Source organism: Camelus ferus, chromosome 11 (assembly GCF_009834535.1).
Source record: "Camelus ferus isolate YT-003-E chromosome 11, BCGSAC_Cfer_1.0, whole genome shotgun sequence".
Classification (NCBI taxonomy): Eukaryota; Metazoa; Chordata; class Mammalia; order Artiodactyla; family Camelidae; genus Camelus; species Camelus ferus.
The window spans coordinates 24205208-24232419 of record NC_045706.1 but is presented as its reverse complement, the minus strand read 5'-3'; the positions used below and the strand labels follow the sequence as shown (position 1 = coordinate 24232419).

Genomic DNA, 27212 nt, shown 5'->3' with positions numbered 1-27212 from the left:
ACAATACATGCCTTGCACATAGTAGGCACTAGATACATGTTTGTTTTCTTCTCCAGTCTTCTCACTGGATTTTGAGGATACCTACTCTTCTTTTATCCTGTGCCACATTAGGTTTGCCATGTAAGCAGCTTCTCACATCTTAAATTTGTTGCTGTTCTCTTTGAATCTAACTAACTCTATAAGTGTGTTAGAGAGGAGAAATCATTTCACATGATATGCAGAATCCCTATGGGATTCCTCATTAAGCTAAAGGATGAGTCTCTGTAACAATGCTGAGAAGGATTACAAGGCTTGCCTTCCACATCTGATCCTGGAGGCCACATAAGATTTTAAAATCATACAACAGTAGAGCTAAAATGAAACACAGAGCTCATCCAGTCTCATTTTATAGAGAAAGAACTGTGGCTTAGAGAAGGTCATGACTTGTGCAAGGCCTCATGACAGAGAAGTTGCAGTTCTGGAACTAGAGCTCTGACTTGTCTATTACTATGGTTATAGTATAATTTTTTTAAAGACTGAATTGTGAGTACTGACAGCCTAGCTTATGTTATATGTGAACTTTCTTCTTCTAAGTTGAACCCTGATTATACTTTGAGCAATGGGGAAGTAAATACTGTTGAAGACATTTCAGTGACACTCCTTTGGGGAGCAACAGGGCCCATTGAGGGTATATCAGTTACCACCTGAAAATCTCTTCTTTCCCCAAAGGTTGCCCAAGGGGCACTGTGGTGGCAGCTCAGATGGCTGTTGAGCCTCTGCTCCCAGAATTGTGAGGGAAGCAAATTTGTTTCTTCCCTTCTCTATCCTCCTCCAAGATAATGCCCAGTAGGGGAGGTTCATTGCAAGCCCCCAGTTCTCTCTTTTTTTTTTTTTTAATTGAGATATAATTAACATATGAAATGCACAGACCTTAGGTGTTCAGTTGATAAATTTTGATAATTATATAAATTCATTAACCATCTTTAAAAAAAGATAAAGAACATTTTCATTACCCCAGAAAGTTTCCTCATGCCCCCTTTAAGTTATCCCTGACACACATACACAAAACCACTTTCTGTATTCTATTATCATGGATTAATTTTGGTTTTGGATTTCATATAAATGGAATCATACAGGATATACTCTTTTGTATCTAGCTTCTTTTCACCTAGCATGTTTTTGGAATTCATCCATGTTGTTGCATGTATCACTAGTTCTTTTGTTTTGTTTTGATTTGTTCTGTTTTACTGAGTAATATTCAACTGTATGGATAAGCCATAAGAGAACTTACTCATTTTCTTACTGAAGGACATTTGGATTGTTTCCAGTTTTTGTCTGTTATGAATAGGCTGCTGTAAATGTTCCTATACAAGTCTTTTTGTGAATGTGTATTTTAGTGTCTCTTGAATAAATATTTAAGAGTGAAATTGCTGTATCATAGGGTATATGTGTGTTTAACTTTAAAAGAAACATTTCTTCAAAGTGGCTATCTTTTCCTCCCCTGAGGGGCTAGGCTCTTTAAATTGAGGATTTGGCAGGAGAAGAGAACGCACATCATCAGGATCCCTGAGCCAGAGCACAGTGGCCTGAATCGGACACTTTAAAAGCTGAAACAGGTGTTTGAAACCCTACTCCATCCTCCATAGTTGATGCCAGCCCCCTGAGAGGCTGGGGCTTGGCCAGCAGAATTCAGACTTAATCTAATGGATGCTGGATTAGAGATTTTTCAGGACATGGCTACTTAATAATGTATATACTGTTGGCACATTTGAAGCAGACAGATGAACATCGTCATGTAGGAGAGGGGCCTTTGGTGGCCCAAATGCTTCCGGAGCATGGGTTAGGCTTTGTGGCAGATGAAAGCCCCCTTCCCACCCTTGCTTTTTATCCCCACTTTTTCTCCTTGAAGCTGCAATGCAGTAGTTGTCAGCACTTTCCATAGTGACTTTAATAATGCCAAGGGCCTTTAGCCAGGTAGGATTTGGTACCCTTTGTGTATTGTGGAAGATAAATTATGCCCTGGTAAATTCTTTCTCTATATATTTAATGCCTCTATCTTACCTAGGCCTTAGGGAACTAATTCTCATGGGCCAAAGGTTAAAGCAAGAAATGGAAGGTTAGGGTGTGAGCTCCTACAGCTAAGTGATTTAATGTACTAGGTAGTAGCTTCTCTACTGTGCTCAGTGGGCTTTAAATTGATAGAAATGTGATCTATCTTTGCAGGACTGCTTCAACTGAAGATTTTGAAAGAATGGGTTTCCATTCCATATTTTCTAATATTGGTTAGAAGAGCCCAGGGAGAGAAGAAATAGGCCCTCTATGCCAGTCTAGCATTTACACAACCCTTGAGGAGAAAGAATGTTTCTGAATTCAGGTCCACTTTCATAGGTGTCCATTCCCTTAATAACCTAATCTTGATATCTTCATAACTCAGTCTTGGAAGTCAGGGCCTGATATTGCGCTACATCATGTGGATGCCATTCTTGGTGTGAACTAGGCTGAGATTTGTGTAAGGTTCTTTCAGATCTTTTTTGGGGGGGTGGGGTTGGGGTAGGTAATTAGATTTGTTTATTTATTTTTAGAGGAGGTACTGGGGATTGAACCCAGGACTTCATGCATGCTAAGTATGCACTCTACCACTTGAGCTATACCCTCCCTCCTTCAGTACTTTTTAAAAAATTTTAATTATCATATAGTTAAATTAACTTTTTTTTAGTATACAGAGCTATGAATTTTAACACACACATAGATCTCTGTAACCACTGTGGCAATTTCAGTGCCCCAGAAAACTCCCTCTATTATTCCTTTGTAGTCACACTCTCCCCAGACCCCTGATCTATTATCCAACACCACAGTTTTATCACGAAGTTCATATAAATGGAATCATACAGTATGCAACATTTTGAGACTGATTTCTTTCACTCTACATGATACTTTTGAGATTCGTCCAAACTGCTGCATGGATCAATAATTTGTTCCCTTTTGATTGCTGAGTAGTATTCTATTACCATCTATACCACAGTTTGCTTATCCATCCATTCACTAGCTGAAGGACATTTGGCATCTCCAGTTTGGAGCACTTATGAATAGAGCTGCTATAAACATCTGTGTACAGGTTTTTGTGTGAAGAACATTGGTTTTCATTTCTCTAGGATAAACACATAGGAGTGGGATTTCTGGTCAAAGGGTAAGTGTATGTTTAGCTTTTACAAGAAACTGCCAAACTGTTTTCCAGAGTCTCTGTATCTCTTTGCATTCCCACCAACAATGAGAATTCTAGTTTTTCCACATCCTCTCCGGTGCTTGGTATTTTCATTTAAGCCATTCTAGTAGGTGTCTCCATGTGGTTTACATTTGCATTTCTCTAATGGCTAGTGACATCAAACACCTTTTTCACATGCTTATTTGCCATTCATGTATCCTTTCTGATGACATATCTGTACACATCTTTTTCCCATTTTTTAAATGAATTGTTTTCTTACCATTGAGTATAGAGACTTAGAGAAGTCTATTCCAGATTCAAGTCCTTTATTACAATGACACTTATACAGTTATTTATAAATATTTTCTCCCAGTCTGTAGCTTGTTTTTTCAGTCTCTTAACAGTATCTCCCATAGAGCAGACATTTTATTTTTGATGAAGTCCAGTGTACCAGTTTTTTCGTTTTGTGCATAATGCTTTTGGTATCGTATCTAAGCACTCTCCCAAGTCACAAAGATTTTTCCTATGTTTTCTTCTAAAAGATAAACAGATTTATGTTTTTCATTTACATCTGTGATCTGAGTTAATGTTTTGTATAATATGTCAGGTTTTAGATCAAGGTTCTTTTGTTTTGGGGAGGCATATGGATGCCCAATTGTTCCAATACCATTTGTTGGTGGGAAAAAAAAAAAAACTGATCCTTTCCTCAGTGAGTTGTCTTTGCACTTTTGTCAAAAATCAACTGGTCTTTTTCATGTAAGTCTCTTCTGGGTTCTCTGTTCTATTCCATTGATCTGTGTGTCACAACACTGACAGCACAACACTATGTAGATTACTATGGCTGTATTCTAAGTCTTAAAATCAGGTAGTGTGATTCTTCCAACCGTATGCTTCTTTTTTCAATATTACTTTCAGTATTCTATCTAGTTCCTTTGCCTTTTCATTTCAATACGATAAACTTGTCTATATTTGCAAAAAAAAAATCTTGTCTGAAGTTTTATAGGAATTGAATAGAGACTATAGATCAGTTTGGGGAGAAATGACATCTTTACTACGTTTTGTCTAACAATCCATGCACATGGTATGTCTCTGCGTGTATTTAGATCATCTTGACTTTTCTCATCAGCATGTCATAGTTCTCAACATACAGATTCTGTATATGTTATGTTAGATTTATACCTAAGTAAGTTTGTTTGGCATGTTTGTAAATGGTATGTGTTTTAATTTCAGTTTCCAGATGTTCATTGTTAGTGTGTAGAAATGCAATTTTTTTGTTGTTGTTCTACAAATGCCTTTAAATTTTTTTATTTAAGTGTAGTCAGTTTACAATGTTGTATCAATTTCTGATGTACAGCATAATGTTTCAGTCATACATATATATACATATATTCCTTTTCATATTCTTTTTCATTATAGGTTACTACAGGATATTGAATATATTTCCCTTTGCTATACAGTAGAAACTTGTTGTTTATCTATTTTATATATAGTAGTATCTGTAAGTCTCAAACTCAATTTATCCCTTCCCACCCCTTTTCCCCACTGCTAACCATAAGTTTGTTTCCTGGTAACCATAAGTTTGTTTTCTGTGTCTGAGTCTGTTTCTGTTTTATAAATAAGTTCCTTTGTGTCTTTTTTTTTTTTTTTTTTTTTTTTAGATTCCACATATAAGTGATATCATATGGTATTTTTCTTTTTCTGTCTGGCTTACTTCACTTACAATAACAATCTCCATATCCATCCATGTTGCTTCAAATGGCATTATTTTATTCTTTTTATGGCTGAGTTGCTACAAATGGCATTATTTTATTCTTTTTATGGCTGAGTAGTATTCCACTGTATAAACATACCACAATTTCTTTATCCAGTCAAGAAATGTGATTCATTTTTGTCTGTTGACCTTGTATTTCTGTGATCTTACTAAAACTCACTTATTCATTCTTTTTTTGTTATTGTTGTTAGATTCCTTAGCGTTTTCTACAGAGACAGTTGTGTTGTCTGCAAACAGTGACAGTTTTGTTTCTTCTTTTTCAATTTACATGCCTTTTATTTCCTTTTCTTGTTGCACTGGTTAGGACTTCCAGTACTATGAAAGTAGACAGTTTCCCTTGTTCCAAATTTTAGGATAAATGCATTCAGTTATTTCACTGTAAAGTATGCTGTTAGCCATAGTTTTTTGTAGATGTTCATTATCACAAATGGGTGTTATATTTTGTCAAATGCCTTTTCTTCAACAGTTGTTATGATTATGAGGTTTTTCTTCTTTAGAATGTTAATATGGTAGATTAATTGATTTTCAAATACTGAATCAGTCTTATATTCCCAGGATTAACCTCACTTAGTCTTTGTATATGATTCTTTTTATATATTGCTAGATTTGATTTGCTAATCTGCTTCTTAAAAGGAAAGAGCTCAAATAAGGCATTGAGAGACTTGGAGAGGGGGCAGGAGTGATACCATACAGAGGCTTGGACAAAGTCTCATGGAAAACTCTCTGGGTGCTCTGGATGTGACCCTTACGTAGTATACAATCCAGTCAATGGACAAGGAATCATTAGTCTCACTCCTACCAATAACCAGGCATATAATACCTAAGCTCATCTGTCAAATTAGATAGTTGGAATCTGACTGTTAAAATTCCAGCACTTCCATTTTGTGAGTCAACGCTTTATGGAAACTTAGTGATGGAAAACTAGAAGGGCTAGACTTTTTAATGAGCCCGCCAAGAACCTTCACTATCACCCTCACTCCCCGACCCCTCCAAAAAAAGGGAGTGATGGTTTAAAAGTATTAACTTTTCCAAGAGAGTTCAGTCTAGGCGGAATTGGAGTTTTGCCCTCTAGGTTCAACTGCTGATTGCTAGGTGTATCAGGAGAGCTCTAACAGGAGCAACTCCTACAGCTTTTGGTGGTGGTAGGGTTGGGGAAATGGCAGGGGATGCTGTGCTCCTAGCAGGGTACCAGTAGTAAGGACATTTCTGATTTAATGTGTACCTCTTTGTAAACATGTAATTTTTTAAAGAAACCTAAAATTTTGTTTCATAATCCTGGTGAGATGTTCACATAGTCCTCTAGATTAGTACTTTTTCATAGATAGATAGTACTATCCGTGGTGAAGGACCAGAGTTTTGTTTTGTTTTTTCCTTTATGTCAATCCACTGCAGACCCATAGTTTTATAAACTGTAATAAACCAGATTACCAGAAAAATGAAATTTAAAAAACAGACATAATACAAATCTTATTTTTTATTGTTAGAATCAACATACATAAAATTACTCTGTCAAGATGTTATAAAATTTTCAAAATGCTTTCTTTCAATTTCTGTATATATCCCTTTGTGCACCAAGCAGCAGTTTGTGAACCTGAAACAGTTTACAGATTATACTTTGAGTAATAGTGCTCTGCAAAAATACCCTAATTTTCAACTAGCCATTCCAGAAAATCCTCCAAATCCATAGGAGATTATAGCTTAAATAAATCCTAAAAATAATTTACAAATAAGGTTATTAAGATTTAGGGAGGCTAGGTAATTTGTACAATGCCACAAATCCAGTTAGTGTTGGAACCAGGACTGGAAGTTTGAGGGTTCTAGGTAAGAACATAGGTGTAGGGTTCAAATTCTAGCTCTGCGTTTTAATGCTATGTGATACTTAACTTTTCTAAGCCTGTATTTTATCACCTGTAAAATGGGTGTTAGAGAATTAAAATAAATTCAATTTAAAAATAAATAATAGCACTAAAATGTATTGAACATATACTATGTGCCAGGCACTGTGCTCAGGAATTCACATACATTATCTCATGTATCTCATGTAAAACATGTGGTACAATGCATGGAATAAAGTAAATGTGCAATAAAACATAATTAAGATATTATTATTCTAATTTTTTAGCTTTAGAGTCCCAATCCAGTGTTCTTAATGCTTAATGTAAGATACTGTAAGTTCAGTTTATTTCTTATTAAGTAAATATAAAAAACTTCAAAGGTAAGCCTTCTACCTTTGATTACTAAACCTTTAAAGGGATACAAGTTAAGGATAAATACCAAGATAACTGGTGGTTCTTATTTATGTATGGTGTAATTTGGAATAGCTCTTTTAATTTCTGAGGGTTTCCACTTTTCCTGTGGTACACACAGTTATTGGAGAATGCAACAGGCTTCCTTTTTTAAATGAATGATTGAAATATTCATCCTCCTTTTAGAAGAGAGAAAAATGACAATAATAATAGCAACTACCATTTATTACTTTGAGCCATGCCATTTGCTAGGCACTTTAAATACCTTCTCTCTTCATCATCATCCCCATTTTAAATATGAAAATGAGACTTAGAAAGGATAAGCAGACTTACCTACCAGCTAAGATCATACAACTAGCAAGTGGTGGATATGGGAATCAAATCCAGGTTCACCTGACTCCAAAATCTGTGCTTCTACCCATTCAACTCTACTGCTTCCTATGAAGCCAGAATAGAAAAGTTTCTGGTGTTCTACCTCCTGGCTCAGCCTGCCTGTGGACTGAGATTCAGCTGTCTAGATCTTCTTCAGAAGAGTGAGAAGAGCTGCCTGAGTCCTTCAGGGAAAAGGTGCCATGATGCTGCCCATAGTAAGCAGGCTGAGTAATTTCACAACCAAGGAGACATCTGACACCCCTGCCAGGCAGCCAAAATTCCCACCCTGGAAGACGGTCAACCTCAAGGCACAAACAGTTCAGTAAACAGAGAGTGCAGATCAGGTAGAGAGGTGCTCTGAAGGTTACTGGCTCATTAAGATGGGAAGGAGAGAAAAAAAAAGGAATGGGTACAAGAAGGAAGGGAAATTCAACTCCCCACTGGAGAAAGAACACTTGGGATCCTTCTAGGACTAGGCCACCTGCTTCTGAAATCAAATCCAGGTCTACCTTCTAGCTAGTCAGTGCCCAATAAGAATAATCACAACGAGATTTATTAAACTATTTCTGGAAAAGCTCATAGGCCACTTCAACACAAAGAAAAATGAAGCTTTTTAGAGATGTCTTGGTGGTGTTCTGCCCATACTCTGCTCAACATCAGTGAAGAGGGCTCTCAACTCCCTACATTATGACATTAAAACAGAGAAGTCTCAATTTGGCCTACAGTCAGGTTGAGAATCTGCAGATGTCCCCCCACTCTTCTCAGATGATGAGGTGATCTGTCCAAAAGGGGATGAATCATGACATTGTTTTCTCTTCTCACATCAGAGCTGCCACCCTCTCCAATAATCTACATCAAAGACCTCAACTTGTGGCATCACGCACTGCCCTTAGACAAAAGGGAACACTCTCTTCTCAGCATACAGGAGAGTAGTCACCATCTTCCCAGGAGACTTGTGTTCTCCACCCCACAGCAGCCTTTTCTCATTTGGCCAGCAATGAACTGGCACATTCCTGAGCCAAAATGCACACATAAGCTGCTTTCCCTGGTATCGAAGCTCTTTACTCCTGAGTGACTCTTATCAGGGGCGGTTGGGCATTCTCAATTGGATTACGCTGACAAGGAAAAAGTCCTGTGGTATATTATTTCAACACCATTTGGCTTCAGAAATGCCTGTCTCGACCCTTTTGCCCTTAGAACCTACTTCTCCCATCTTGCTTTCTAGAGGGTCACCAGCCTGCTCCCGTCCTAGCTCTTCATCCTGCAAATTTTGGCTCATGTTCCTGAAGACAGAATATCATCATTCACAAAGTAGATCATGTATAGCAGAGTAATAAATCAGAGCATGGTAAAAACAGAAGTCTAATTCATTTACTCCTCTTGACATTTCTATATCCAGAGACACAAGACAAAATTACTTGAGCATAAAAAGCTTTTTGGTTTTGGGTTTATCGTCTATCCTGCACATTCCATTCTAGGAGAAAGTGTTAGGGCCTCATATTCTACTTCTCTGACTATGCTATACCTTGGAATATTTCTTGTAGAAGTCGAAGTAAGATTGAGAATGATCTGCAAATGAGATACTGTAAATTCAGTAGGAAAGAGCTGTGCTCTTTTTGGTCACTAGGGGACATCAGGAGTAGTAGTCCAGAGGATGAGCCAAACCAAACTTTGGTGGAGCCAGAAGCCTCTGGAATATCTGTCACATCTTTATTTCCAGCCTTGAATGGTCAGGTGGGGAATTAGGCTTGATTTCAGAAACTGACTTGAGAGAAGACTGCCGAAGGGCAGCTCTTAAAGAAATCTATTACCTAGTCCAGGCTTAATGTTCAAACCCAGACAAGCCTTCGCAACCCTGCCCTATAGAACAGGAGAAATGAAAAAAAAGAAATACACTAGGCCCAGTCTTAGTCTCTCATTAATTATGTGACCTTGGGCAAACATTTCACTTCTTTGGGCTGTAGTTTCCTCATCCACAGGGTTTTCCTGGGGAAGATGGTGGTGGTAGTATACAGTTTAACTAAATTCTTTAAGGTTCCCTTTAAATCCCCAAAACTTATTCTAAACTCAAAGTACAGTTTGGGAGTAAATGCACATGAATGCAGACAGCCTGTTACAAAGGTCGCCTGAGGGGAAAGCAAGCCCAGTTTATTTGTCTGAGATCCTAACACTGCATCCTCTTTTTTCAGCTATCACCCAACGGTTTCCCAGATCTGTTTCCTTCCTATTCTTAAACAAATGTTTAGTTTCTCAAGGTGCCTTAAGGGGTTGGGGTTGAGGAGATTATCTTTGGTATTATGACCCTTTAAGAAACAAAGTACGGTGATGGCTTAATCATTGCCGCATCTAGGTACAAAGTGAGTCCATGAGTCCACATAGCGCCAGTAGGAGATAGTGGTACCAACCACCTTACGTTAAGAAAGGCAAATTATTTTGAACACTTGATCCCTTAAAAACTCTTCGAGAAGTATTCATTTTTCAGACTGATCTATCCCTCAAAGGCTAACCCAACCTGTTTTTTTAAATCAAAAACCTAAACCTTAACTCTCACTCTAATTAAACATAAGTAAGCATTTCATGAACTTACACGTCTTGGGGTTTTACTGAAATTTTGAAAATCCTGAGGATTAGAAATCAGAATTTTTATTTCCCCCAAGCTGTCTTTGATAAGTAATTTGTAGAAGGTCATGTTCATGAGGTCCCAACATAAGCCAGCAATGACATAAAAACTCCTCCTCCCTAGATATCTGGGCCCCAGATGTTCAAGATGACCAAAAAGAAAAGGGTTTTCGGCATTTACGTATGTTCTCTGGCTCAAACACCTTGTCAGGACCTTGGCGGCCTCTGTGCCTATAGCAGGTCCATCTCTCCTTAGGAAGAGGATAGAAAGAAGATGTACTTTTTTCAGATTGAAATCTCTAACAGCATATAGAGCCAATAGCAGGCTGCTTTCCATAAATCTCTGCTCCTGAAATTCTCACTTTTACCATCTCCTCCTTGTTGAGTAGGACCACTCTGGTCTGCTTGAGGTCAGATTTCGCCTTCACTTTCAGAAGATAACACAGGCACTTAAAAGCAGCATACCCACGGGAAAATAGTTTATTGCATGATTTCTCCACTGTGATACATAATCCTGACAGGAAGAGAAATAAGCTTTCCACCTTGGGCATTCCTGCTAAATAAGCCAGGTTAGCTTGCTGCTAGGAGCTGCTGTCTACCACCCTTAAAAGAATCCCAGTCTGTTGCCCAGGACAACCTTAATTTGCCTCAGACATCAGCAACAGCTAGAGATTACTAAACTACTTATCATATGTAGATTATTTTATCCTCCTAATAACCCTGAGAAATAGTATTACTGTTCCCATTTTACAGATAAGAAGACCAAGATCTAAGAGGTTAAGTGACTTACCCAAGGTCACACATTAAGTGGAAGAGGTAGAATTTAAATCCAGGTCTGTTATAGATTATGTTCTTAACTATTATTATACCATGCTGTTGCTCCAGGTTTACTACTAGGTATATTAAACTGCATTTGACTTGGATGGCAAATAAAAAGTTAAAACTAACCTAGAATTGAAGTTTCTTCTGTACCTTTCCTCTTCCTAACCAATGACTAAACACTTAGTTATTGATTTTAGGACTGCTATATAAATTAAGCTTCAGGTTTGCCCAGGTTTCCTCCTAATCCAAGAGGGAAGAGTGAGGCCCCTTTAACAAGGCCAGCAGGGCTAAATGAGGCCCATAGGGACCAGCCTCAAACATATCGCAGAGGCCCGAGGACAGACTGATCCATCTGTCTTACTGAGAGCGTAAGTTTGATGCGTATCCACTCTAAACACTAGTTCTCTTCCTTCTAGAGGAAATTGGCACATATTGAAAGGAAGGCAATTAGGTTGTAACACACAGGCAAACCAGAGCTGCTGTGGTCCTTTACTCTGCCTTGCCGTTTTCTGTATTCATTGTATTAAGACCAAGTCAAAACTTAAGCAGGCAATTTGAAAGCCCAGGAGAAATTAAAAACTTCTGTTGCAATACTTTAAAACAGGACATTCACCCCAGCTTTATGCAGTCATTACATACTTGGAGCAACTTTTTTAATCTAAATTCCTCTAGTAGTCTAGTAAAATATTTCACTATTCAATGGCAGCAAGAAAAGACAATTAGAGGTTTATCACCAAATGCCATCCTATCAGGTCTCCTCTAAGGGCTCTGAAGGGAAGTAAAAGGAAATAAAAAAGAACTAAATTCTAAATTGACATTAGCAGTTGATGATGGAAAGGACTAAAGGGTCAATAGCCAAAGCTTTTGGAGAAGAACAAGAGAATCCCTAAAGAGTTTCAGTTATGGGACTGGTAACAACTCTCCCTGTTCCATAAGTGTACAGAATCCTACTTACTCACCTTTCTCAAGTAGCTGGATATGTTTTTTACAGCTACATGTAAATTCTTAGTCACGTTAAGACTGAAGAATCTTACTCTGCTTCAGCCACCCTTTGTGCTAACGGGCTCAAGAACTTTATGATAAGGGATATTTCCCATTTTCCTGACAAGAAAAATAAAGGCATCAAAAACAACCAATAAGGGCAGAACAAGTACTCTAACAACTTGCATTGCTGCCTCTAAAGGCATGTCTGTGAGCAGAATAAAGTTTATGGGAGCAACAGTACTCTGAGAAGTCAGTCACTTATTATTTGCTCTGAAAGGTGGGCAGAGAACCTTCAAGACAGCTGAATCTAGAGAAGCAATCCTGAAAGGGTTGGGAAACAACTTTAGAAAACATGGGACAGAACCCCGGTTCAGCCAACACCTGTTCCCCCAACAATATCTGTCTCTCTGTCTCTCATTTTATCTCAACTGCACACAATACAAAAGCTGCATTATTCTGGTAAAGTTGCATTCCAGCCCAGAGTGCACAGTTAATGTTTTTTACAGCCCACATGCCTCCTTGTGATGGATGGCCACTTTATAATGAAATACTTTATGCTCAATCAACTTACAAATAATGAGTGTTCCATTACATAGCATTAAAAACAAACCCAAATTCAGAAAGACCCAGAAACAAAGAAGGGAGAGGAACAAGGGTGATTGCTGGAGAGGAGGAACTGAAGAGAATCCTCCATAACTCCTTCATTCCTAAATAAGATACAGTCCTAAGGAGAATTTAGTACCAAAAAAGACATTAATTTCAATAAATGGTGTTGGAACAATAGGGCATCCATATGCAAAAACAAAAATGAAACACAATCTAAACCTCACGTATTATACAAAATTTAACTCAAAATAGAGCATAGATGTAAATGAGAAGACTAAATCTGCGTATTTTTTAGAAGAAAACATAGGAAAAATCTTTGTGACTTGGGAGAGTGCTTAGATACGATACCAAAAGCATTATGCACAAAACGAAAAAACTGGTACACTGGACTTCATCAAAAATAAAATGTCTGCTCTATGGGAGATACTGTTAAGAGATTGAAAAAACAAGCTACAGACTGGGAGAAAATATTTATAAATAACTGTATAAGTGTCATTGTAATAAAGGACTTGAATCTGGAATAGACTTCTCTAAGTCTCTATACTCAATGGTAAGAAAACAATTCATTTAAAAAATGGGAAAAAGATGTGTACAGATATGTCACCAGAAAGAAAGGATACATGAATGGCAAATAAGCATGTGAAAAAGGTGTTTGATGTCACTAGCCATTAGAGAAATGCAAATGTAAACCACATGGAGACACCTACTAGAATGGCGTAAATGAAAATACCAAGCACCGGAGAGGATGTGGAAAAACTAGAATTCTCATTGTTGGTGGGAATGCAAAGAGATATAGAGACTCTGGAAAACAGTTTGGCAGTTTCTTGTAAAAGCTAAACATACACTTACCCTTTGACCAGAAATCCCACTCCTATGTGTTTATCCCAGAGAAATGAAAACCAACGTTCTTCACACAAAAACCCGTACACAGATGTTTATAGCAGCTCTATTCATAAGTGCTCCAAACTGGAGATGCCAAATGTCCTTCAGCTAGTGAATGGATGGATAAGCAAACTGTGGTACAGATGGTAATGGAATACTACTCAGCAATCAAAAGGGAACAAATTATTGATCTATGCAGCAGTTTGGACGAATCTCAAAGGTATCATGTAGAGTGAAAGAAATCAGTCTCAAAATGTTGCATACTGTATGATTCCATTTATATGACCTTTATAATAAAACTGTGGTGATGGAGAATAGATCAGTGGTTGACAGGGGTCAGGGGCCTGGGGAAGGTGTGACTACAAAGGAATAACAGAAGGAGTTTTCTGGAGCACTGAAATTGCCACAGTGGTTACAGAGATCTATGTGTGTGTGGAAATTTATAGAACTCAAAAATAGTCAGTTTTACAGAATTAAACAAACCAAAAAAGGCAGAATGCATGTGGCTCTGGAAGTATCAAACCATGGCTGTAAAATTGCCCTAGTCCTTCACCATGAAGGAAGACATGAAGCTAGTATATTTGTAGCAACTGGGTTGAATGCTCAGAAAATCTGTTCCCTATACCACCTCTCAAAGATTTTTTTTTTCAGTCTAGACTTTCATATCTCAAATATACCAAACATGACTATTTTTTTTAATGACACACCAAATCATATGTAATGCAGTTGTGTTCCTAAAGCAGCAAGACTAAGGGACTTTAAGTTCTTTAATGAGCTTTTTAAAAGTACTTTATGCGTTTTAGTTTTTCCAAATATTTCTATTCCTTTCATCTCAACCTTCTACCACCTTACACACACAGAAAGGTTTTTCTCTAGGTTTTTTTCCTTCAGACTGTAGATCTCTAGGTGGGGGTAGTGGGGGATGAGAAGCAGGTTTTATACAGCTGATGTGATCACTGTAGAGACAAGCTTGGAAAATGCTACCCAATCTGCCAATTAATTAAAGCATTAATCTGAGGAGCAGCCGGGCCCAGGGACTGTTTACCCAGAGAGGAGGATGATAGGAATTGAGTGGGAAGCTCCCTGTATTTGCATGAAAATGAAAGTGCTTAGGAAACCCAGCTTCCTTTTGTCTCTAAAGGTGGGGCAGCCCCCTACCATGTCCCCAAATCTTTCTGGCCTGTTTAGGAAGCCTTTTAGGTGGCTGTTCTGTTAGAGATGAAAGCACAGCCGACTCTAGAAAAACAAATTCAGCTCTGGGCAGAGTAGGGTAGGGAGCAGGTCCAGAGAAGAGTAGCTTCTTAGACCTGGAATGAAACCTTCTAAATTCAGGAGTATGTGCTGTTAATTAGGTAGAATAGATGTAATGGTTTTACAGGTTTTGGAACCGTATGTATAGACTGAGTTCAAATCCCAGCACTGCTTCTTATTAGCTGTGTGATTTGGGACCAATCATGTGTCTTATTTGAGCTTTATTTTTCACATCTGTAAAATAAAGATTATGAATTGCCCCTTCGTCTCAGGGCAGTTAGCCGTCTGCTTACTGTAGACAGAAAGGAGGCTAGAGAGTGGTGAGGACCTTACAAGATTACAGACTGCCTCCACAAGTAGGGACTACACGGCCTTTTGTTCTTTTTAAGGTTATTTTTCAGCAAGGGACTATAAACCTCAAGGTTCCCCCTCACCTTCCTGTGATGTGCTGCATTCTTTATCTCTAACATCTCTTTATCTTTGTAACAGCATAGACATAGACATAGAGAGCAGCTCATTCTGGAATCTATTTGCCCATATTGGCAGTACTTAAGATGAGGTTTACCTCTGTATTACTAGAGAGCGTGATGAAATGGACATCGGAAATTGACCCAGCAATATTTGATGATATTAAATAATTATTGTTAATTTTTAAAATTGTGGTTAAATACGTATAAATATATAAAACATAAAATTTACCATCTTACTCATTTTATTTTTAATTTTAAAGCATGGTAATGATACTGTGATTTTTTTTAAAGCTTTTTAATCCTTTAGAGCTACATACTAAAAACTTTACAGATAAAATGACGTAGTGTCTAGGATTTGATTCAAAGTAATCCACATGAAGTAAGATTGTTCCAGCAACTAAGAACTCTAGCCTCATGGTATAGATAAAAAGGGCCTTTTTCTAGGGTCTAGCTTTTTGTAAAATGGCATCTCTTCATTTTCTCATTTCTTTTCTTACAGAACTCTCAGAAATTGAGCCCAATGTGTTCCTTCGTCCGTTTCTGGAAGTAATTCGCTCCGAAGATACCACTGGCCCTATCACTGGACTAGCACTGACCTCTGTCAATAAGTTCCTGTCCTATGCGCTCATAGGTAAGAGCTCAGGCTTTGTGGATGACCACAGCTCTTAATTTCCTGCCTCTCCTGGGGTGGTCAGGCTCTAGGCAATGAGCTGGTGATGCTGGAAAGTTTTTCCCAGCCAGCTATTTCCTTACAGTAGAGAAATAGGATTGTTATTGATTATTCATCACGCTACTTGACTCAGGTTGTGCAGAGTAGGGAGTGAGGGGAGATTTCCTTAGGACTCTGGTTTCTTTATGCTTTGGGAGGTAAGGGTATAGTACCTTTGGATGTTTGATTTGGTTTGGTTTATTTTTAAGGTTATTTTAAAAAATATAATGCATGCTATGTTAAGAAGATAAACGGTGAATAGGTGTCTAAAAGAAAAGTTAATGGTCACTTTATCTTTCTCAATGGTCCACCTCATTCTTTAGGTAAAAAATGTTAACAGGTTGGATTCTTTGTTTCTTTTTCTACATGTATATAAATACACATAAAGTCCCACCTTTTTAAAAAAAGAAAAATAGGATTATGTGCTACATGTTTTCTTTTTTCACTTCATAGTATTTTAGAAAGGTATGTATGATATGGTTATCCATCTCGTTTATTCTTTCCCCTAGTTTCATTGAAATATAATTGACATAGAACATTGTATTAGTTTAATATATGCTGGAAAATTATTACATAATAAGTTTTGTTAAATCCATCACCTCACATAGTTACAAATTTTTTTCTTGTGATGAGATCTTTTAAGATCTATTGTCTTAGCAATTTTCAAATATACACCACAATATTTTTAACTGTAGTCCCCATGCTGTACACAACATCCCCAAAACTCATTAATCTTATAACTGGGAGTTTGTATATTCTTTTTTAATTGTGATAAAATATACATAATAAAAATACCATTTTAATCATTTTTAAAGTATGTAATTCAGTGGTATTAATTACATTTGCAGTGTTGTGCAACTATCACCACCATCTGTTTCTTGAACTTTTTCATCACACCAAAAAAGAAATTCTAACCATTGAGCAATAATACACTATTTCCCCCTCCCCTCAGCCCCTGTTAAGATTTTTTTTCTTTTTGGTAGCTGTGTAATTTTCATAGTATAGATAGAATACAATTTATTTAATCATTCTCTTATTGAGTAATATTTAATATTTACATTGTTTCTTATTTTGAGCCATTATAAATAATGCTGAAGTAAGCATCCTTGTTCATATGTCTTTATTGATCAATTTTTCCTTTCGTGTGATAGATTCCTATACTTGAAATTTCTGGATTAAATCTATAATGTGCAAATTACATTTTTATAGGTACTACCAGTTTGCATGCCCAAAAGATTGCATCATTTGCACTTCCAACAGTAAAGTTTGAGAGTTTCCAATTCCCCACCATGTCACCAGCACTGAATATTATTGGTATTCTTTATTTGTGCTAATTTGGTGGGTGAAAACTGGTATTTTATTGATTTTATATCTTTAAGGTTGAACATTTGAATTTCTTCTCCTTTGCCTATTATTTTATTGAGTTGTTTTTGTTTTGCTTATCAGTTTGTAGGAGTTCTTTGTATAGTGAGGATATTGATCCATTGTCTGTCATAGCATTACAAATATTTTCTCCCAGTCTAGCCTAAATATTTTTTGCAGTTAATTGTTTATCTCTGAATTTGTTTATGGTGTCTTTTTTAGATTCCTTTTTAGTTGGTCTTGTCACTCAAGATCCTGAATTCCTTTTCCCCTATTGCCTGCCCATTTGCAAGGGTGAGGGGCATAGTAAACAGGCAGCTGTCCTTGTTTCTAAGTAGGGAGACAAGAAAAGAGCAGCTCAGGCTGTAGCTAGCCAGAAAGGAAAATGGCCTTCAGTTCAAGGCAAGAAAACCCTTTGTCTTTTCTAAAAAGTTGGATTTGCTTAGCTGAAGTGTTCAGGATCCTGAGTAGGAATCCTGGGTGCCAGCTAGGTTCTGAATAGGTGCATCAGCCTTTCCAGGCACCCTCGTCCTAACTTCAGACTTTTCCCAAGCAAAAATCAGGCCCAGCTACTTACACCCTTACCCTGAGCACCACCTGCAGGTCATCTCTCTTCACGGCCTCCAGCTGCCCTCTGTGCCTTTTTCCTTTGCTCTTTTGTCAGTGTTACCCTCTCCCCTTCCTCGACTTGGCAGACAAGCTGGTCATCGGAGACCTCAGGCCAGCTGGTCATTGGAGTTTCCTGTAGTGGGAAAAGAGAATGCTGGAGGTGGTGATTGCAGTAGGCCTGAGAAAAGGAGCAGGAAGGAGTGTATGAAAGCCAGACAGCAAAGGAGATGAGATTGGCAAATTTCCCTGCAGCCTTCCCCAGGGTGGCCAGAAAAGGAAGACATTCTAGAGAAGGGACCCTGGGAAAGACAAGGTCTGCTAAGTGAGCCAGCCTTTTGTTTAGGCTGCCCCTCTGTAAGGAACTGCCCTCTACCCCTCAATCCTGTGACTCAAGGGTTCTAGGATTATTTTAGGTCCTACTCCAAAGACCAGCCTTTTGTTTGGCACCACACAGCTGCCAGGCCAGGATTTGTGCCGTTGATTGGCTTGCTGGGCCCTGCCTGTGGTTCTAAGGACCTGTCACTCTTACCTACCTTTTTAGAAAATTAACTTTGCTGGTTCATTCAAGCTAAGGGGATAAGAGCTACAAAAAGATCAGTAGAGCTTAAACTACTTCAACAAGGGAGATTACTGAAAGATGGGAAGAAATGGACCCCCCAGGAGTTTGTGAGGTGGGAGCAAGGCTGCCATTCACTGGGAGCTCTGAAGCACCACATAACACTGAGAAGGACCTAGAGTTCCCGAGCAAGGAAAGGTCCTTCTGTGGACCATAGGGGCCTGAATGTTAGGCAGGGCTGTGAGAGAGAGGACTCAGGCAAGGGCTTTGAGAATATAGGATTTTCTGTGTTGAGTGGGAGAAACATGGAGAGCTGGGGTGATAGAAGGAGCTAGGTCACTGTATATCATCATGAAATTGGCTTCCTTCTACATGACCTCTAAAGTCACCACTTATGATGCTGGAATAGAGACATGCAGTAAATAGAACAGTCTTTGACTAGGTGTCAGAGACTAACCAGGACAGAAGAGAAAGATAAAAACCACGCACAATTAATGAAAGTTTTCTGGCTCATTGTTGGAAGATAACTATTCTGGTTTCTCAGCTACCCCCTGAGCTTCATGTTTAGGAACTCCATTAACTTCAGGTACCAGGAATAAGAAAATGGTAAGAATTTCTTCTAATTCCTGCACTTAAAAGTAGGAGGTACTTCTACATTATACCACGCCACTTCTGGAGTATCTTTCTCTGTCACTCACAAAGCTTTGTCATGTTCCTACCTTTTTTTCCTACTTATGCTTCCCTTTCAAGGACAGTCTAGGCAGTTCTGCAGGACCCTTGTAGGTCTTGATGGAGGCCACTTCTTTGGCTACTCTTGTGGATATTTAACTCATGAATGGGAGCAGAGTTGTCCCCTTGGCAACATTTGTGTTAGCTTCCATCATAGTGTTGGTTGGCAGAACTAGCTTCTCCACTCTCTTCTTATTCACAGATGAAAGTCTCCCTCCCTCCTACCTCCCCAGTTAGCCAGCCTCCTGTCCTGTTTAGTTTGTCGTTTATCTCTCCTTCGTCTTTAGTTAAGCTAGTGACAGGATTCTTGTTCGTGTCACACTGTTGTAAATAAGAATGGAATTAAAGCTGGAAGAGGTCTCTGATTTGCTGTAATGGGGCACCCAGATATAAGTATTGGCAGCAGTGACTGTTTATTCCCCTACTCCCCTACCTTAGTTGCACCTGAGCACAGAATTCCAAAAGCAATCAGATGTGTTGAAAAATAACACATAAGAAGAGAAAGGCTGCAGTCTTAGCATTCAAAGCTCTGGCCCTACTTGGCCTTTGCTCTGGGCCAAAAACTTAAATTTCCATGCCCTTCCTCTGTGAAATGAGTAGCTTTACACCAGTGATTCCCAAAGTGTGGTCCCCTGGCCAGCAGCATTGACTTTACCTGGGATCTTGTTTAAAATGCAAATTCTAAGGCCACACTCTAGACCTACTAAATCGAAAAATTCTGGGAGTGGGTCAAACAATTTGTATTTTTAACAAGCCCTCCAAGTGATTCTGATACATGTTTTAAGTTTGAGAACCACTGTTCCACACAGTAGTTTGTGTTGAGAAGCTCATTAAAGCCGTTTATGGGCAAAAATTCTCAGCTAGCTCAAGAAGCTAGGTTAGGAAATTGGAGAGGAGAAAACCAAAGTCTCTCAAAAGAGTCCTGAGACAGGATGTCTTGCCTTTTCTGTCTCTCCTCTGAACATCATTTAGTCTTTCCTTTTTCGCTGGAGCAGATCCCACTCATGAGGGCACAGCAGAGGGCATGGAGAACATGGCAGATGCTGTCACCCACGCCCGTTTTGTGGGCACGGATCCTGCCAGCGATGAGGTTGTCCTGATGAAAATCCTTCAGGTAAATGAGGGGAAGAGCAATTAGGCTAATGGCCAGGAGCTGGTGCTGCTGGCTCTACTTACCCGAGCCTGCTGGCAGCGTGAAGCTGTGTTTTGACTCCACTGGGGCTTAGGGAGCTACTTTGTTTCCAAACAAGCGGCTCTGGTACCCAAAGTAAAAGCTTTTTCTAAGGAAACTAATTAAAAACTTTAAATGAATTGATATCAAATACCAGAACCTTTAATGCACTTGTACCTCTGACAGACTATATCTGTGCCATCCATCTGTTAGGCTCCTGGGCTAGGGCTGGAATGAGTGCTGAACTATGTCGCGGTCATGCAGAGTAAAGACAGTTCCCAAGACAAGCTCCTGGAAGAACCCCCTACCAAACTGAAGCAAGATCAGCATTCTTGCTAACCTCTTTCTCACCCCTGAGTGCTTCTGTAGGTTACTAGAGAAACAGGAGCCAGCTTCTCTCCCCTCAGGTACACCCTTCTTCAACCAGCCTGCCTTGTTTATCACAGTACCTCCTCTTTCTTCCTGGTAGGTGCTGCGGACTCTTTTGCTAACTCCAGTGGGTGCCCACCTAACCAATGAATCTGTGTGTGAGATTATGCAGTCTTGCTTCCGGATCTGCTTTGAAATGAGGCTCAGTGGTAGGTGCTTGAATATGGGCCCTTCACCATTCCTGGGGCCAGGATCTGTGAGTATGAATACAGAATGCTGTCTCTGAACCTCAGAGAGATGGAAAACTCATGGCTTCTCCATCACCTACCTTGTGGAGCCATAGGAGTCTAGACGTCTCTGTACTTGACTATTTGTTGTACAGCTAGAACAGAGACCTTAGCTCTTCGTGCCAGGGCAGGAACTGGGATAGATTTCAGACTGACTCAGCCCACCAAACTTTCCTCCCTTGGGGTTTCTGGGATTGACACCCGTCTGCAACTTCTGAGAACACATCACTGCACCCCTTTTTTTTTCCTGACTCAGTAGTGCCATCTAGTGGGCCAGTGAGGTTATGGCTGCCAGGCTGAGCTAGAGCTGGTTTTAATAAGTTTGGCATAATCCTTAGTAAACAAGGTTTGGAGGGGAGTCTGCTCTGAGAAGCCTCCTGATAATAGCACGGCAAGTAATGACACCTGTGTTATTTGTTTTTGCCTGTGCAGAGTTATTGAGAAAATCCGCAGAGCACACTCTCGTAGACATGGTGCAGCTGCTCTTCACAAGGTAAACCTGCTGCTGTTTGCTTCAGCCCGGCTGCCTGGGCCTCTTGAGCCTGCCTGCTTCCACGCAGCCACTTCAGGGACTTGGCCAACCCCACAGCCACATCAGAGGCCACTGAGATTATGGATGAGAGTGGTTCTCTGGGCCCAGGGTTACCGAGCAAAGGAGAAGGAGGAGGGAGCTGGCTTGGCCTCGGGGAGACAGAGGGTTATTTGATCTAGGCTGACAGATCTTCTGCTTCCCAAACTTGTGTCTGTTTCTGTGCAGGTAGCAGCTGGGAAGGGAACCCAGAGAGGAAGCCAAACTCGAGGGAGCCTGGAACAGGTTGCTGAGCTCCCAGAGCTCAGCCTGATTTCTGTGAGGAAGGACCAAGGCTAGGGTTACCAACAATCCTGGTTTGCCCGACTGTCCCAGTTTTAACACTGAAAGTCCCACATCCCCACAAACCAAAACTGTTGGTTACCCTCATCAAGGCCCTCAATGTAGGGTCTAGGAGACCTATTCATACTGTGCCTAACACCCTGTATTCTACACCTCCTTTTGATAGACTTTGAGAAGAGCTGAGGCGAGGGCTTTACAGCCTCCCCTAGGGGATATTGGCAATAGGAGAGGTTAGACAGGTATTGGGGCAGGGCTTATATGGGAAATCAGTGAACCTTTCACTCAGTTTTGCTGTGAACCTAAGATTGTTCTTAAAAATAGTCTATTTTTTTAGAACAAAATAAACAAAAAAACTTCCCCCTGGGATTTATAAATCCCAGATAATTAAATAAATCAGATCTATAAATAATCAGATCTGATTATAGACCAGATCTATAAATAATAATCCTCATTATCTACAGACTTGATCGGCCCCTGGTCCCTGCTGCAGATTGTTTCTTCTCAGGTTCAAATTTACTGGTTTCAAAACTTCAACCTGCCTTAGTTCTCAGACTATGCCCAGTCTCCTGGGGTTTTGATAGACTGCCCTCTCCCCACCTCATGACTTTCAGCAATACTTGCCAAGTGGGAGGAATCAGTTTGAAGACAAAAAGAGCCTCTGCCGTCCGAGGGTACTTAGTCACCTTTTCCTGATGACTACCTTCTTTTTAAGAAAGTGTCTGTGTCATATGTTGCTCAATTCCTGTGGTTCTTTGATAAAGCTCTGAAAAGGGTGAAATTAGCCTGCTTCTCTTCCTAGCTTTTCCTAAGAGATAGAGCGTGCTCTGACCCAGAGCATCTTTGGGCTGTGGCTAACGTGGAGGGGGAGATTTGTTGTTATCCCGAATTACAGTCCATGGGATTTTTCTATCTTACAGGTTACCTCAGTTTAAAGAAGAACCCAAGAACTATGTGGGGACCAACATGAAGAAGGTATGACCTGCTGTCCCTCATCCAAACTTTGACCTCCCAAATTCCATGCTCTGGGGATTTTCCTGGATATCCTTGCTTAGCAAAAACATGCTTTTGCTTAGACAGGTCTGGTTGGAATCCAGAAAAAGCTATCACTCCTGTAGCAAGAAATTTATTCTTTCCCAGGTACCTCTCCTTCCCAGCTTCTCCTTTCGAGCCTATCTTTGTTGACCTTCCATGTAAGCTGGTGAGCCAGTCCTTCATGGAAACAACAGACTGGGCTAAAAATGTATGTTGACAAAGGTGAAAGTCCTGCCATCCCCTCAGGGCCCAGCCTTGTCAGCAGGTAGGAGGCCTAGAGACGCTATACCTCAAATCCCACTCTAATGCTGGATTAGACTGAGTTTATGCTTGGGCTAGTCTCTGTTGATGAGATAAATTAAGCCTGACTCCAAATCAGAAGGTTCTCAAACTGCTAGAAGAAGAATGGTGTCAGAAGAATGCCCTCTTTCTATCTTGAACTGAAGCCCTGGACTTACAGGCCTCTGATGAGGATTCTGCTTGCAGCCCTGAGAGGTTCTTCCCATGGAGATGACCCTTGGCTGTTTGGTGCATGCACCTGACCTTCCCCTTTCCCCTGCCATCCATCCATCCCCATTCCTGCCCTTTGCCCTGTTGGCTTGTGTCTCAGTTTATTTCACTCTGTTTAAATCGTTCGTTTGCCTGTCTTTCACAGATTTCTCCATGTCTCCTCAACAAACTGGAGCTAAGTAGTGGGGAGCAGACCAAAGCCCTGAACCAGTTAGAGAGGGTACTACTCTTTAAGAACCTCAAGGTCTCTCTCCCTCTCCCTCCACCCTTTTTATTTATTTATTTAAATGTTTATTTTTTATATGTAACATCTGGGTCCCATTTCCACTGTGTAGAGCACAATTCACCCCTCCCTAGTAACAGCACGGCTTTGGAAGAGTTGCATGTGTTCGTAACTTTGCAGTGTTGGGAATTCTCCTGGGGCATCTGGCTGCCTGGAGGCAGAAGAAAGCCTTGAACTGGTGATACATCATGTAGTAAGCCTAGATAGAGAGCCTGGGTCCTGCTGACATCTTGTGGGGTGGCTTAATGTCTACCATTTCTAGGGGGACTATGAGGGACCTTCAAACAAAACCCTTCCCTCTTTTATCCTCTCCCTGTCTCAGAGCTGGCACAGAAAGCTGAAGCACAGTCCTTTGACTCTGTCTGAATACCTGAACTTGGTTTTGAGAGAAAGGGTAGCTGATCTAGTTGGGGCCCTTTTTTTTTTTTTTCTCTTGGTTACCACTAAAGGGTCATTCTCAGTTTTAGGACTCTAGATAGGTGGAAAAGAGCCAGGTGCCAGTATAGCCCTGGACACTGGGAATACTTTGGGATCTGCAAAGATGCCCTCTGTCCTTTAAAAGTAAAAATGTATGGGAACTTAGAGGTGCAAGCTTGAGATTACCCTAATCCCCATATCCCTGCTTTGGGAAGAAGAGGGAGAGAAGGAATATGGGCTATGTAGGCTGTCTATCACAGAAGGGTGCATGCTAGAGGTGTGGCTGTGGACATCCAGGTCAATGAAGATAAAAACAACTGTGAGTCTGTGTGTGTGTGTGTGTGTACACTAGATAGTCCATAGGCCTGTGTTCTCTTTGCATGCCTTGTCTCAAGTTTCATTTGTGTGCTTGCCTAGTTTTAAGTTGCAGCTCTCTTCAGTAGCTACCCAGCATTTTGCCATGATTATTAACCTAGGACCTGCCCTTTCTTTGTACAGCGTGTATTGGCCTTTAGAAATAGAGAATTACAAGGATAAGGTGATGTAGAGTTTCATAAACTGCCTGCCTCCCCGCCTTAGGACCTTAGGATAGGGAACACAGCTATACTTTCTAAGGACTGAGAACTGGCAGCCTCTCGGCTCCTCTAGCCAAGAGGCAAAGAACATTCGTTGAAATGATCAAGTTAGAACTACTTTTGCAGAGGATAGAGAAGGAAACAGGAAGGACTGACCCTAGTGTGGGAAGGAATCTCAATGAATGACTGGTTTCTCAGTGGAAGTAGGGCTACCTAGAATTCCTGTAATTGGTGGGGGGCCATCTGGAGAGAAAAGATACCTCACCAAAGTCCACCCAGATGTTAGCACTTTTTGGAGCTCAGTGACAGTTTCTAGTTAAAGCCAGGAGATTCCTGTTTTTCCTCATTGATCTCTTGGACTTCTTGCTTATCTGCATGTTTGACTGTCTCTTACCTCTCAGAACTTTTTTTTTTTTTTACCGTGAGTTTGATCCAGATGGGCTACCGTGGTTCCTGGAGGGAGCATCCTGGTTCCTACTTAACCATAGTGCTCAGAACACTTGAAGCTCTATTCTAGACATATAATTGCAGGAATTCTGGAGATACAGGGACTAAAAGTGTAAATCCAATATGAGGCTGTTGCTGTGTTACTAAGAGCTGGGGGTGGGGCTTAGCTGTTGGGCCTCTCTCCTTTATGGATGAAACTATGGGTAGAGAAGAAAGAATTATATGGTTTCTAAGCAAGGGATCAGAGGTTACTGGAGAGCTTGGGGGAGGTTGAGGAAGGGGGTCCTATTCCTCAAATATCAGATGGAATTGGACAGGCCAAGGATAATATGGTATAGTCGACTAGCCTTTAGAAAGAGGCAGGGAGGAAGTGTTTCTACTCTCTGGATTCAAACCCTAACTGAGAAGGCATCAGGATTAAGAAAATGAAATGGGCCTAAACAAAATAGCTGTAAACTTAGGGTGGAGAAAATGCATGAAAACATACACCTTAAAGTAGTCAACAAATGATAGAGATTTTCCTTTCTGACTAAAAGGAAGCTACAGGAGAGATAAAAATACAAGAGAAAGGGAAATGGAATAGAGCAAGAGTCCAAGAAATCAATAGCCTTACCATCTGAAAACAAAGTTGCATCTAGAAAGACCAACAGTGAAAAGGACAGAAGGTCTCATTGATACACCAAAATTGGGAGCAGCAGAGCGATGAGCGACATGACATGACCTTCCATCCTTAACTCCACAAATCAGCTGGGATGCCACTCCTTTCTTAATTCCAAGGAATGAATCTTTGACCAATTTGATGTAGACATTCCAGAGTAAGGGGTATAGTTAAGATCTAGGCCCAGTTCACAAAGTAATAGGAACCCTAAAAGTCTGGATGGGGAGGAGTATACTCTCATTATTGGATAAAAACTAGGAGTAGGCAGCTGCTCTGCAGGTAGTTGAGGAGGAGAGCCTAGGGGTCTAGGGCCTGAATCTGAAATTTCAAGCAAGGACCCCCTGCCCTTACCCTGTCTGCCGGAGGGTGAGGCACCATCTGCAGGATTCAGGATTGGCACCCATGATTCAGGAGTGAAGTGATGTGTGAGGACTGACCTTATCTATGGCCAGCCTAAAAACAGAATGTCACCTTCCACATGGAGGGTCCCAGGCTGACCTTTAAAGTGGCAAATGTAGAAGTCCAGTTAGGGGAGTAGGTATGTACTCTGATGGTCTAGATTCTTACTTTGGCACAGATGCAGGGTATAGACTGTCTTCTAGGGACCAGTAGGACTAAAGGAAGGCAGATTTCTAGGGATAGAGTCTTAATTTGAATACCAGTGCTAATGAGGTGTGATATTTCCAGCTGAAAATGAGAGCGGGAGGCATGAGTGATTCATCCAAGTGGAAGAAACAGAAGAGATCCCCCCGGCCCCCACGCCATATGACCAAAGTCACACCAGGTTCAGAGCTGCCCACCCCCAATGGAACCACCTTATCCTCTAACCTCACTGGTGAGTACCCTGAGCTGCTGCTTCTGATTAGAATGAATAGGAAAAAAGCTCCTTCCTCTCAGGAATTTTGATACTGCAGACCAATCAGTGGAGCAGCTTTGGTCTTTATGCTGAGAACAAAAAGGGAAAATTCCAGATCATATCAGACTGTGACCATTTGGCAATTCTGCAGTGACTTAAGGTTATTCTTCCAGTGGGACTCTGACTGCTTTAGCCCAGCAAATGCAGAAATCAATATGCAGTTTAGGACGGAAAAAAACCCAGTACTGTGGAGGGTATATGTTTCCCACAGAGTCTCTCTTCTTCAAGCTTCACTTACTTTGCTTGGCAGGTAGCATGCCCTTCATTGATGTGCCCACTCCCATCTCCTCTGCAAGTTCAGAAGCTGCCTCAGCAGTGGTCAGCCCCTCTACCGACAGTGGCCTAGAGTTCTCCTCCCAGACCACCTCCAAAGAGGACCTCACTGACCTGGAGCAACCTGGCTCTCCAGGGTACAGCACAGTTGCAGAGCCTGGCAGCAGCGAGCTAGGGGTTGCTGAGCAATCTGACCCCCAGGTATAGCTTTGATTTCTAAGGCCCCTGTCCAGT

General features: G+C 40.5%; 1 protein-coding gene across 8 annotated transcripts in view; it reads left to right on the top strand.

Annotated features, from left to right (window-relative positions):
- The window catches only part of GBF1 (golgi brefeldin A resistant guanine nucleotide exchange factor 1), a 108384-nt gene that overhangs the window by 62068 nt on the left and 19104 nt on the right, over positions 1 to 27212 (top strand). For 4 of the 8 annotated variants that reach the window (XM_032491036.1, XM_032491038.1, XM_032491037.1 and 1 more), the window contains exons 4-11: positions 15704 to 15835; positions 20165 to 20283; positions 20810 to 20918; positions 21429 to 21489; positions 22785 to 22839; positions 23555 to 23653; positions 26477 to 26624; positions 26956 to 27179. In XM_032491036.1, coding sequence (XP_032346927.1) covers positions 15704 to 15835; positions 20165 to 20283; positions 20810 to 20918; positions 21429 to 21489; positions 22785 to 22839; positions 23555 to 23653; positions 26477 to 26624; positions 26956 to 27179 — 947 coding nt within the window. The remainder of the gene's footprint in view (positions 1 to 15703; positions 15836 to 20164; positions 20284 to 20809; positions 20919 to 21428; positions 21490 to 22784; positions 22840 to 23554; positions 23654 to 26476; positions 26625 to 26955; positions 27180 to 27212) is intronic. The other 4 variants (XM_006182963.2, XM_006182961.2, XM_006182962.2 and 1 more) reach the window with 1 other exon arrangement.